The 14,048-nt window shown below is 38.9% G+C and overlaps 1 protein-coding gene across 3 annotated transcripts in view; it reads right to left on the bottom strand.

The window, feature by feature from the left end:
- MTHFS (methenyltetrahydrofolate synthetase) overlaps window positions 1–12,142 on the bottom strand; it is a 99,439-nt gene extending 87,297 nt beyond the window's left edge. Inside the window, exons 1-2 of one of the 3 annotated variants that reach the window (XM_020965768.2) lie at window positions 8,802–8,891; window positions 6,610–6,720 (exon numbers count right to left, since the gene is read on the bottom strand). Coding sequence is in view for 1 of the 3 variants with exons in the window: in XM_020965761.2 (XP_020821420.1) it covers window positions 8,802–8,921 (120 nt within the window). In the remaining 2 variants the exon portion in view is untranslated. Of the gene's footprint in view, window positions 1–6,609; window positions 6,721–8,221; window positions 8,628–8,801 lie in introns of those variants that run through there. The other 2 variants (XM_020965777.2, XM_020965761.2) reach the window with 2 other exon arrangements.
- Window positions 12,143–14,048: the final 1,906 nt, after the last annotated feature.

Here is a 14,048-nt window from a genome sequence, read left to right as displayed (position 1 = left end):
TGAGAAATTCAAGGAAACAGGGAAAACTTGTATGAACTTATGCAGAGTGAAGTAAGCAAAATCAAGACCACATACACAATTAGTAAAACGACATAAACAGAAAGAATAAAACGCCATTTAATTTGCACAATTATAGTGGCCACTGTGGAGATAAGGTAACGCTCCTCACTCCTTTCCCTAAGATGTAGAATGTTGCATATATTATCAGAGGTGGTCCATGTATTATTGGTTGATTTTGCAGAATTTTTTTTCCTAAAAAGGTAGGTTAATTAGGTGGATGTAGTGGATTGAAGGGAGGGACATATCTAGAAATGACTACAGTATAAGAACAAGACAACAATAAAACAAAAAAAGGAAAAAGTCAGCATGGTACAATGAACAGAGCACCAGTTTGGGAGTCAAGAGACCTAAGTTTTAATTCCTGCCATTTACTGCCTATGTTACCACAAACAAGTAACTGCCCCAGACTAATTTCTTCACCTGTAAAAGAAAAGGTTGGACTAGACACCATCTAAGGTCTCTTCGAGATTCCAGTTTATTATCCCATGGTAAGGTACCATCATTTTAAGTCACTCTCCTTTAATATGGAGCAGTTTGTTGTAGAGGTGTCTGCTTTGATCAGAGTTCTAAGAAATAGTTACTCTAATTCAAAGTTCTGAGACAGCTGCTATTCTTTTTTAATTTTTCTTTCTCATTTTGAATGAAAAAAATGTGAAAAACTATAACAAGCTAGAAAGATAACAATACCAGAATTTTTGTCTGATTATGAGATAAAGGCAATTTATCTGACTATAGAGAGCAGATGAGAGCTCCACTATTAACCATAAGCTACACTGGAGTAATTTTCAGAAAGGACCCTAGAAAGTAAGAGAAAAAAGAGGTGAAAGAACAGATTTCAGAAGGGAACCAACTAAGCTTGACGCTGAAAGTGATGGACATTATAGTCAATGCTGAGAAACAAGTACAATTGAATAGAGGAACCGCTCAGAAATAAAAAATCAGAAGTCACTAAGCAGATTGACTACTTTGGCTAAGATATCATGCCCAGTGTGGGGTGTTGGTAAAACACAGTATGGATCAACTCATCTCAGCAGTGAACACATCTGTTCAATACAGAGGCTACATTCATCAAGGAACTTTTATGGACATTTCCTGGGAAAGAAAGAAGATACCAAAGTTTATAGCTCCAGAGTTGTGTGTTACGCTGAGCTCACTCATGTACCCCTTAGAAGGTTTTTTGTAAGCTGTGCCTACTTTCACCCACAGATATTCAGTACCTTGGTGTCAGAATGTTACCCATCTTTATGCGTAGATTGTGATATAGTTATTATTCCTACATTTGATTTAATATATTAATACATGTTATATTTCTTTTGTCTTATTGTTAAATAAATGTTTATGTTTCAGACCTAAAAGTGTCACTTTGTCAGTGTTTAGTTTTGTGTAAAATGAAGTACATTAGTGGAGGCTCAGGAACTGAAATGATGTATGATAGGAGTATATTCCTCCACATTCCTTGGGACCATAAGAGAGTTGATGGTAGTTTTCTGGGAACCTATACCCGTCAGTGTGTGTAAGCAGACTAGAGTGAGCAAGCCAGACCAAAGAGTGAGTAGATAACCACATGATTTGTTTGAGAGGTGTGATGCATTAAAATGTGGGTGACTACTCCATCCATGTACCAGGTACACTACTGAAAAAAAAAAAGGCAACTGGGTCAGGAGCCAAAGGTTTTAGGCTCCATTTCTGGCTATGTGACCTACTATATGACCTTCAGCACCTAATAGAATCTCAAGGATCCTTTCTATAATATCCTTCAAAATAGAATCTCAAGGATCCTTTCTATAATATCCTTCAAAAAGGGGGTGGGGGTTGACTGGGGTGGGTGGGGGGTCCATTACCTTCTGCTTGAAGTCCTGGATGGGCACCTTACTATGGAATATGAGATGGGTATAATGGAAAAGAATGCTGGATTTGAAGTCAGAGGACCTGGGTTCAAAACATGCCTGTGCCACTTACTATCTAAGTGACCTTGAGCAAGTCACTTAATCTTTTTCCCCATCTGCAAAATCATAGCCTTGTACCAACTGACTGTTAAGGTCCCTTACAACTCCTACTCTATGATTTTATGATTCCAAGAGGCAGCCCATTCCGCTTTGGGGAAGTTTTCATTGTTAGGAAGTCTCTTCTTGTATTAAACCAAAATCCATCTTCTGTAACTCCCTCTCACTGCTCCCAGTTTTGCCTTCTGGGTCCTGGCAGCATAGATCTAGGCCTTGGGTTCCTCACTGGTAAAAGACAGATAATAATTTCTTCTCTGCTAAACTCACAAGACTGTTGAAAGGGAAATGAAAAAAGGCAGGATACATAAAGACATTTTACCATATGTAAATGCTACAGGGCATTATTATTGTTTCTACTTCATAAATTCTTCAGAAGCTGTGTTTCTGGAGTGACAGAATACTGAGAAATAGCTTCCAAACAGAAAACAAATTTCATGGCTACTACATGCCATACTCAACTCATCCAACATCCATGATTTCAATGTTGTGGGTCATCCTTTCACACATGCAGACCACAAAACTTGTGGCACTTAGATGGTCTTCCTGAGTTATTGTATCAGAAAAATTCATCATCCTGCAGTCAACCGAGTAAAGGATTTCTCTGACCTGGACAAAGGACTCAAAGTCTCTTACCGGGACAAAGCCTTATTAGCTTAGTAGGCACTACTTAAGTATGTGTTCTGCTAGCACAGCCTTCAAGAACCCTGAGTCACCTCCAGGGCATGGCGAAGCCTTGGAGGAGCACTTCCATGGAGGAACTATAGACTACACTACACAAAACTCAGAGTAAAAGCACGCCTAGTGAAAATGTTTACTTACAAATAGTCAATCTATATCCACTTCTGTATATATACTTTTTAAAAACCTAATATTACATAAATTTCCCAAAGGACATCTTGAACGTGACAGTTATATTTTCTGTGTTGCTGCCAATATACATTTCCTAATGTAAAAGTTTTAGTCTGCCAGAATAAAGTGAAGTTTTTAGTCCTACTGAGGAAAATGCCAAAACATTTAAAACTCTCTCCAGGTAAATCATGTTCCAAAAAGAACAGTTAACATTTACTTAGCCATCCTAGTTACATGTCCTATCTAGTGAACTCGAGAGGCAAGTTTTATATCATTGTTATTATTTTATACTTTAGTCAACTAACATTTACTAAATGCCTACTGTGTGCCACGCACAGTACTAAGCACTGGGAGTACAAAGAAAGGCAGAAGAGAGTCCCTTCTCTCAAGCAGAAATGGGACAGACAACATGCAAACAACTGTGTATAAACAAGCTATAGACAAGGTAAATAGGAAATTATCAACAGAGGGAAGGCAGTAGCATTAAGGGGGATCAGGACAGGCTTTTCGCAGAAGGTGGGACTTTAGCTGAGATTTGAAGGAAGCCTTGGAAGCTAGGAGGTAGAGATCAGAAAGACAATTCCAAGCATGGAGGTCAGCCAGTGAAAATGCAGTGTCAGGAGATGGAATGCTTGCTCAAAGGGGAACAGCAAGAAGCCAGTATCACTGTATCATACAGTGTATGGGGAAGATAAAACGAAAGAAGATAGAAAACATTCATATTAAAGTCAGTGATTTTGTTGTTAGGGACCTTCATTTGCCATTTAAGCAGTCATTCTCAGGGCAAAGTAGATGACAGCAGGAGTCCCAGGCTCATTGATGCTACAGGACTTAGGAGGTAAGACTTGAGCTGACAAAACAGAAGAGGCAACATCAATAAAATATTGTTGGCAAACACACATTAGTTAATGTCTACACATAAGCCCATTTCTACAACTGTCCTCCTCCTCTTCTTTCTCAAATACTATTTTAAGCATCAGGGGTGGCATAATGTATAAATAAAACAGTCTCAGACCATATGAGGTTACAAAATAGTAGGGCAATAATAATAATATACAACATGTTAAGAGCTCTAAAGAATATAAAACAGAATGCTAAGTTAAGACTGAGTGGGAAGATTTTTAACAACTGTGGAAATCATGGACAGCTTCATGAAAGTGGTGGCGTTTGTACTGGGCTTAAAATGATGAGTATTAACTCAACAGGCAAGGTGCCAGAGGGAAAGAATAGAAAGCCAGAAAACCAGTAACACAATAAGTTATATCTAAAGTTTATTTAAAAAAATAATAGTAGAGGAAGATGCATGAAGAGATTAAAAAAAAGTTGATAATTGACTTTCTAATTGAGATTCACAGAAAAAAAAATTTAAGGCAATTTGGGCTAGGCACAAAATCCAGTAATTTCCAATCAAAGGCAGCTAAACAAACTGTTATTATATTGCAAGAAAAGGCAGAAAATTTGCTAATAAATAAATAAATAAAACGTGATTCAGAAGTCTGAAGTACAATGAACCATGTGCCATGGCAATTGGCTACAAAAGCTACTAACAGAAGAGTGAAGATCTAGCTTCTAGAAAGTATAAAGGGCAAGTGGAATTATGCAGTGAACTGCCAAAAATGTCATGCTCCTGTCTCTGCCAACAAACATGTATACACAAAATGGCGAATGATCTCTCTACAAGAGAATAAGAAAGGGCTAAAAGAAAGCTTCTCTACTCTCTAGATAAGCAGAGAATAGAATTCCTTTAAATAAGGAAGTGCTTCAAAGAGAAAACAAAGAATATGAAAAAGAATATAAACTATATCAGGAGTCTAGAAGGCAGAAGAATATGAATACAGCAAGAAAAGAAAACTGACCACTGAACATCTGGAGCTGTGCAATAGGTATGAGGCTTTTCCTACTGAGCAGGAATCCACTGAGAAGGAAACATTGTCCTGTGCTCTAATGCATAATGATGTCCAGGAACAACCTAGAGAGAAAGTCTCTGCTAAAGGGTACCAAAATGGCTACTCGTCAACAGGAAGGGAGGAAGGAAAGGAGGAAAGGAGGAAGGGAGGGAGGGAGGGGAAAAGGAAGTAAACAAGCATTTATTAAGTAGCTACTATGTGCCAGGCACTTTGCTAAATTGCTTTACAAACATTACTTCATTTGATCTTCACAACCACCTTGGGAGATAGGTACTATTATTATCCTCTTTTTCACAGTTGAGGAAACTGAAGCAAACAGAGGTCCAGGGCCACACAGCTAAGTATCTGAAGCTGAATTTTATCTCAGGTCTTCCTGACTCCAGGCCCAGTGCTCTGTCTACTACATGACCTAGCTGCCTAGGGCATGTATCTAGGATGTGGAAAGACTCCTCAGACATGTCAAAGCTAATGACCACAACCTACTCCTATAGATTCATGTAAGCACAAACAATACTTACAGAAAGAACCTAGGTATTATGAATCCTAAGAAAGAAATTGAAGACTCTAGAAAAAGAAATGGTGTTTCCATTACAGCTGCTTATTGAAGTAGGGCCTTCAGAAGAGAGACTAATTAGAGAAGTGAACAACTAATTAAGAAGATGTTTCCTGAGAATAGGAATTGGATTTCTGGGCTATCGCTTAAAATATAGCAATGATGATTCTGGTCCAGGAAGAATATACTTAATGAGGTAAGAAATATATTTTCCTATCATCTTGTGATGCTGATTACGAGCCACAGGGCATTCATTCATTGACTAAGATTTTTTAAAGTCACTTATAAAAGATGGAAAAAAGGGCAGAAATGGAGGATAAGTACAAAAGAGTGGTGCAGTCTTACAAAAAAATCAGAAATGCTAAGGTCTAGAATAAGCTAAGGCTAATGATGAATGCTAAACACAACAAAAAAGGTGATTTCTTAAAGCTTTTTTGGAGACAAAAGGAAGATCAAATAAGGGATAGGTCTACTATGAAGAATGGATGGGACAATAATAATGAGTTAGAGAAGGAAGAAGCTCTGAAGTCCTATTTTGACTCAGTTTTCCTTCTAAGGAAAATGGTCTTGGAACTGAGGAAGACAATAAATACAGTGAACAGAGGGTTGAACTCCAAGTTAAGTGAGGAGACTGAAAGAAAATATTTATCTGCTCTCAGCAGATGAGTTCATATCACCAGGCCCAGATCAGCCATACCACAGTACACAGTACAAAGAATTTGTACTTCCTGTGATTCTGTCAGTGAACTTTGAAAGACTACAGAGAATGGGTGAAGTATCACAGAACAGGGGATCAACAAATGTCCTAATTTCCAAAGGAAAATAGTGTAACGAGTGAGTATGATTTAATCTCTCACAAAATTCTAAAATGTTTTAGCAAAAGGGAGAGCTTATAAATATTTTAAAAAATTTGTTATCACCAACAACTCACATGGTTTCGCCAAGAAAAGGTCAAATCAGACTAGCTTTTTTTGATGGAGTTTTTAGACAAGGTCTGTCTATGCTCGTGATACTCCCATGCTAATTGTGGGAGAGTGAGGATACTAAGTTATTAAAACTATGTAGTAGTAGTAGTAGCTAACATTTATATAGCGCTTACTACGTGCCAGACACAGTGCTAAGCACTTTAAAATTATTATTTCATTTGATCCTCATAGAAGCTCTAGGAAGTAGGTGACATTATTAGCTCCATTTTACAGATGAGAAAACTGAGGTAAATAGCTGTTAAGTGACTTACCTAGGGTCACATAGCTAGTAAATGTGTGAAGTAGGATTTGAACTCAGGTTTTCACGACTCTAGTGCTCTATCCACTGCTCCACCTAGTTAGAGCACAAGCTCTGGTAGGTCCTATGAAGGTAGAAAGTCTTCTATTATAAAGGGCCAAGTACCATCCCAAACATTTCAAAGAGGCTTATCACCAGGAGGGCTGCAAAGGGATGAAGTTGTTAGCCACTAGAATCTTCAAAGACCATCTTCTGAACTATATAGTAGCAATATGAATTTATGAAAGCATCACTCACTACAAGGAAATGATGGATCCCTGAAGTATTATAATACTCTTGGGGTATATCTGTATGGGAACCACCAATATAAAAACTCCCTCCACTAATTTAGACCAGCATATTAATGGTATTTATAATCTTAGAGAAGTCTGACCTTGGAGGCAGGAAGGTCTAGATTTAAAATAGTCTGACACATACTAAGGGTCTGATGCTGAGCAAGTCATTTAACTTTTCAATGCCCCAAGCAACTCTCTAAGACTAAAAGTACATAAGTGTATTAAAATTTACCTACATAATCTCTCATTCTAAGGTTTATAAGGTGTTTTCCATACAAACTTGTAAAGAGAGCTAGTGAAAACATTATTATCCCCATTTTACAAATGAGGAAATTCAGGCTGGTATAGGTAGAGTGATTTGCTCAAAGTCACACAACTAATACAGGTTGAAGTCAGAACCTAAGTCCCTAGGTCTGCTATACATTGTTCAGTGTTGTCTGACTCTTTGTGACTCCATTTGGGGTTTTCTTGGCAAAGATACTGGAGTGCTTTGCCATCTCCTTCTCCAGCATAAATAACTAGGTCCTAGGTCTACTGACTCCAAATCCATTAATCAATCCACTTCATTTAGTAGACTCTCCTCCTCTTTCAATACCTAGGAAAATCCAATCCATCCTTCAAAGCACAGATCAAATTTCACTTACTCCATGAAAGCATTCCTAATCACCCCAGAGGAAAGTGATCTTTCTTTCCTCTAAACTCTTTTAGCATTCACTGCCTAAGTCATTCAAGCATTAAGGATTTTTTACTTCAGTGCTATGGGAATTCCCTTAGACACTCTTTATAATTTAGTCATGAAGAGTTCCCTAATCATAGAACTATAGACTTAGAATTGGAAAGGACTTTTGAGATCATCTAGTCCTACTCCTTCATTTTGCCAATGACGATTAGAAAGGTGCAGTTGACTTACTTGCCCATGGTAACACTGCTAGTAAATATCAAAGGTTAAATTTCAACCTAACTCTTCCTGCCTCCAAGTCCAGCACAGTTAGATATTCTAACATCTTGATGATTTGTAACATACAACTTTGTTACATATTTCCATTCTTTCCAAAAGTGTCCCTTTTTTTAAACGGATACTTTGTGCAAAACTGCATAATACAAGGTATGTTAATCTTAAAGACTTTGATGATATTCATTCATTCAAACAAGCGCTTATTAAATTCCTGGGGTGAGGGTAGAGTGGCCAGTACACCCCAGAAACTGTGCTAGACAGAAAAGGAGGTAAATCCTTCACTCAGGGAGTTTTATAGCCCAGTAAGCAAGAACTTTTGAAGGTAAAAATCATACCATATTTGCATTCTCAGCACCCAGCAGTGCCTTGCAGAGGTCTTCCAGAAATACACGTGCAGAATTGCTGAAAACATCTGAACAACCATATCAGAGCCCAATACATCAGCATAGGCCTCTCCACCACTTCACAACACGCGGCTTCAACTTTTAAAGTGATTTGGGGACTTTTCTACTTTTAACCTCTTCTTGGGATATGCCTAGCTGTGCCAGGGTAGTTTTAAGAAATGGACTGAAGTGCGATTTTTGTAACTGCTGCATTTAGGGAGGGAGGTATGGCAAAGCAAAGAACGCTTGATTTTGCTGCCAGAGCTCTTGGGTTGGAATTACCGCTCTTCTCCCCATGGCCTCAGTTTCACCTCCCGTTAGTTTCCTTATCTGTACACTCTAGGTCTAAGGAGCCCAGAAAGGATACGCGCAGAAGAGCGGGGGCGCGCACGTTAAACGCGAAGGGGAGGGGGAGTCGCGTCCCTGAAGGCCTAATCACGTGCGCGCCCCCGCGCCGCAGCAGCGTTCAGAAACGAATTAGGCCAAGTCGTCACACCCGCGCAGGCCCACGCTCCCGCTTCACCCCGCGCACCTTCTCTGTCAGCAGACGGGACTGGCGCAGCCGTTCCTCGGCGCTGATCGCCCGCAGCCGCTGCTTCATCTCGGCCCGCAAGTTGCGCTTGGCTCCGTTTATGGCCGTCGCAGCCGCCATGTTGGAGTTCGGAGAAGGCCCGCCCCGCTGACCCCTGCTGTCCACCTGGGGAGACGGAGACCTGAGCCTGACCTCGGAAGCGACCTCCCCCTGAGCAGGCCCCGCCCTCTCCTGCGCTCCTCTGGATACCGGGGGTTGCTTGATAGAACGTGTCAGGTGCGGGAATCCTGCTTTAGTCGAGCTCAGCTGGAAGGGTGAACCGGCTGCGCTGAGGTCACAGGCTTCAGAGCTGGCACGGACTGTCGCAGCCCTCTAGTCCAGGAGGTTAAGGGACTTGCCGAAGGTCACGCGGGCCTGGGATTCTGGTCTAGTGTTCTTATTACTACACTAGTTCCTCTTTAAGCTGTAAAAGTCATGGATCCCTGTGAGCTAAAATGAATACTGCAGGGTAGGATGCGCTTCCTGAATGAATCCTCTAGGTTAAGTGTTATTTGGAAATTAACTGGCCCATCTTCCTACACTTCCTTCTTGTCTTCCTTCTTCTGCATTTTAGAGATAAGGAGAATAATCGCCAACCTGGGCAAGATCAGAATATTCCTAGGTGGTTCGATAAAGTGGGATGGTCGGTAATTGGGAAAGCATTGCACTGGGTGTTGAGACTTGAGTGCCAGTATGAGCATTGCTGCTGTGTGATCTTGGACTAGTCATTTTATTTCTTTTTCTCCTGTAAAGGGGCCACCTGCCTCTCACTGCCTCACAGGGTTTGCTTGTTATTAGGATCAACTATAATAGCATCTATTTATGTAGAATTGTAAAGGCACTTTCCTCATTTAGGCTTTTAGGTTCTACAAGTGCTTTTCCCATAACAATCCTATGAGGTAGGTAGTATAAACCTTATTTTATACATGAGGAGATTAATTCAAGCCTTCATTAAGTGCCTTCTATGTGCCAGACTCCATGCTGAGTGCTAGAGATAGCAAAAGTAAAATAGTCAATGAGGGCAAACACCCTGTACCCAGTTAGGTATATATAAATACATATAATTGGGAGTTGGAGAAAGGAGTTGGTAACAACTGGGACAATCAAGAAATGCCTCTTAGTAAGTGGCACCTGAGCTGAGCCTTGGAAGGAGCTAGAGTTGGAAAAGCCTATGCAAAAATCACCAAGGAGGAGATGAAATGTCAGGTACCAAAAAGGAGTAGACCAGTGTGACTTGAATGTAGAATCTATAAGAGGAAGTAATTGGAAAATATGTTGGTACTAAACTGTGATGGGATTTAAATGCCAAAGGAGTTTGTATTTTGCCTTAAAGGGCAATAGGAAACCACTGAAGCTCCTTGGATGCATGACAAGATCTGTGCCATAGGAATTTCAATTTGACAGCTGGGTAGAGACTTGAGGGAGGACCAATCAGAAAGTTCTTACAATAATCAAAATGAAAAGCAATGAAGCCTGGAACTACAGTAGAAGTAGTGTGAGGAGAAAGGTCAGGAAAAATTGATTGGCATGTGCTTAGATGTGGAGGTTGAGGAAGAGGAAAGAGTTAAGGATTATTCCAAAGTTGCAGATTGGGTTGGAAATATGTAATACCCTTGACAGAAATAAGGAAGTTGGAAATATGGCTGAGTTTGTGTATTCCATTTTGGATATGTTGAAGTTGAGATGGCTGAGATATTCAAATGGACCTATCTAGCAGACTGTTGGTGCTATGGGACTGGATATGGTGATAATAAGAGAATAAGGTCTGGATAGGTCAATTTGATGGACATCTTCACAGAGATAACAATTGAAGCCAAAGAAATGAGGGGCCAAGACTGAGCCCTTGGTCCACCACACAAAAACTCAAAAGAAGTTAAGAAACATATATGGTGGCACAACCAATAACACACCTGGGACTAGAATCTAGCTTCTTCTGACCTCAGTAATGGACATGAATAATTCAATGGGTATTTATAAGTGTGAGGCCTTGGGGCTATAAAGATTAGCTTTGTTCCCTTTTAACAAAGATTTTTTTAAACTATTTAGCAAAATGAAATAATACATCAACCATACATGACAGTTTATGAAATATTTCACATCCCTAGACATACATACACACACCCCTGCCTCCTCAAAGAAATGAGGTACATTTTCTCATCTTTTCTCTAGGGCTGAACTTGAACATTATAATTATACAACATTTAGTTTTGTTTTATTGTTTTTTCCATGTACTTTGTTATAGTGATAGTGCATATTGAACTCCTGGTTCTATTTCATTCTACAGATTTTGTTTAAATCTTCCTGATTTTCTCTATTCTCATATTTGTTATTCCTAAGATAAATGAACCTTCCTTTATATTCATATATTTTTCTGTTATGATCATGATAGCCAGCATGGTGTAGTGAATAGAGTTGACCTTAGAGACAGTGAAACAGGGACTTTCTGGCCAATGGAGCAGTGGTAAGCTCATTTTGGTGTCTCCTCTCTAAGGGTGTGGGTAGTACTAGAGAACAAGGCAGTATTTTCCCATTTAACTCTTCAAACATCAGAGGATTTTGCTTGCTCCAGCTCCAGGCATCAGCTCTTTCCTCCAATCAGTTCGGCTCCCAGCTTCCACTGCAGAACCTCTCCATCTCTAATTAAGCTTGACTTAAGAGTAGCAGCTTCTGATGACTTTGTTTCTCTTAGCTTCTGATGTCTCAGCTTTTATTTTAAAATTTCTGGCCTGTTTGTCCTTCTTGTCTCAAATCAGTGACTACTCATGTGTTACGACTTACTTCTATTATTAGGTTGAAAATTTGAAAATCTCAATTTCTGTCATATATAACACAATCAATATACAATTAACTCCTGGTCCCTAAACAGTTCTTTGACTCAGAATTTCCCAGAAATAAATTTCCAAGTCCTAAAAACAGTTACATGTAAATTAGCTACTGGGAAACAATGACTCTGGGGATCTGCTTCCATTAAGACCCTCTCAGAACAGTGTCTCCAAGCACTGAGGGGCTCCTTTTTTCCCAGGTCCTCTCCAAAAAGTTTATATTTCTCCATAAATTGCTTCTCTCTATTTCTCACATAAATGTCCTTTATCTGCCCCTTTCAGTAAATAAAATGTCTACATAAGAAAGGGGCATTACCTTACAGCTGGATTATCCATCTCCCACCCTCCAAGTGTGGTTGTCTCCTAGACTCTGTACTGGGGTTTCTTCTCTTTCTATATCATTCCTGTAGAATACTCATCAGCTTCTGTAGATTAAGATAGCATCCTATGTACATGGCTTCCAAATTCACACATATAAATACATATATCTGCATATACATATGTGTACACATATGTCTATATATATATATATATATATATATATATATATATATATATATATATATATATGTATGTATGTGTATGTATCTATGTGCTCCAGAGTGGAATACGTTCCATTCTTAGCTTTGCCTCTCAAAATTTTTACAACTCTATAAGATTCAGCTCAGGTGCCCACTTCCTACGTGAAACTGTCTTTGAGCCCTCCAACTGATGATGTTTCCACCCTTCCTAAAATGCCTTCATTATCTTATCTGTGTTTATACATGTTGTATATCTCCCAGTCTAATATAAGCTCTTGACAGTAGCGACATTGATTCTTGTCTTTGTATTCCTAGCAACCAGTGCAGTGCCATGTGCATAGTAGGAATGTAGTAAATGTTGGTCAAATTGAATTAGTATGGAGTGTAAGACCAAAAGCTGAGAAATCAGAAGATTATTACAGTAGTGCAGTCCTGATATAATTAGGCAAAGGAGATGTGGTAGGATGGATCCAGATGCTTTATGATGGAAAAATTAGGCCTTGGTAGCTGACTGACGGGAGGGAAAGGGGGAAATAGGATTGTCAAGGATCACTGCAAGGTTTGGGAGAATGATCTGGAATCTAGTTATATAAGAAGTACTTAAAAGAATTAGTTATATTTAGCGTAGAGAAGAAGACAAAAGAGACATGATCTAACATCTTGCTTTGTTTTTATGTGTATCTCTAGTACCTAGCAATGTCTTACTCATAGTAGACATTTAATAAGAATTTTCAAAATTTAATTCAAATGTGATATCTGCATGCAGATAATTATAATAATATATAGACATTTATTTAGTACATTTTAAGATTTGCAAAGCACTTAGCACATATCTTATTTGATTTCCATAAAAAAAACCCTGTGAGGTACGTACTATAGGTATAATTATCCCCGTTTTACAAACGCAAAAACAGAAGTTCAGAGGTTAAGAGAGCAGTTCATGGTCATACAGCTAATGAGTGTTGGAGGCAGACTTTATTGGACCTAATTCTTCTTGACTCCTTAGTTTAGCACTCAGTATACTTCACAATTTGAGAATAAGAAAAAAGACTTCATCTGTATTGTTCCAGATGGCAAAAGTTGGACTAAAAGTTGAAGCTTCAATATATGGAAAAAACTTTTCTGACACTTAAAGCTATCTGGAACTAGCTGCTTCACAAAATAATGAATTCCTATCACTGGACATGCACAAGCAGAGGCTAAATGATTACGTAAGAAATGTTGTAGAAGGGACTATTTCATTGACTGGGCATTTGTATCTAAAATAGCTTCTAACTCTGCTACTCTATGATTCTCTTCTAAAAAGAGTGAGAAATTAACCTGCAAATTCCAGTGAAGTGGAATCTATGGAATTACCTTTAAAGAGAAAAAAACAAAACAGTCCAGTTCTTCAAGAAGTATATGCAAAATAATACAAATTAATTTTAAGAGGAGGGGTAGCTAGATGGAGCGATAGATGGAGAGCCAGTCTTGGAGGCAAAAAGACTCATCTTCCTTAATTAAAATCTGGCCTCACACTTACTAGTTGTGTGATCCTGGCCAAGTCACTTAATCCTGTTTGCCTCTGTTTCCTCGCCTGTAAAATGAGCTGGAGAAAGAAATGTCAAACTACTCCAGTATCTCTGCCAAGAAAATCCCAAATAGAGTCACAAAGAATAGGATGTGACCAAAAAAATTTTAAAAGCAATAGAATGTTAACAGTTAAGGGAATCAGGAACGGCCTCTTATAAGTAGTACGTAGGTGTGTCTTGAAGAAAATTAGGGACTCCAAGAGGTAGGTTTAAGGAGAGAGTGAGTTATTTTAAACAAACTTTACTTACTTCTCAGTTGGTCTGAGCTGAGTCCTCATTTAAATCTATAGTGAT

The sequence above is a fragment of the Phascolarctos cinereus genome, unplaced genomic scaffold, assembly GCF_003287225.1.
Source record: "Phascolarctos cinereus isolate Bilbo 61053 unplaced genomic scaffold, phaCin_HiC Scaffold_3;HRSCAF=262, whole genome shotgun sequence".
NCBI classification, from domain to species: Eukaryota; Metazoa; Chordata; class Mammalia; order Diprotodontia; family Phascolarctidae; genus Phascolarctos; species Phascolarctos cinereus.
This window is presented reverse-complemented; position numbering and strand designations above follow the sequence as displayed.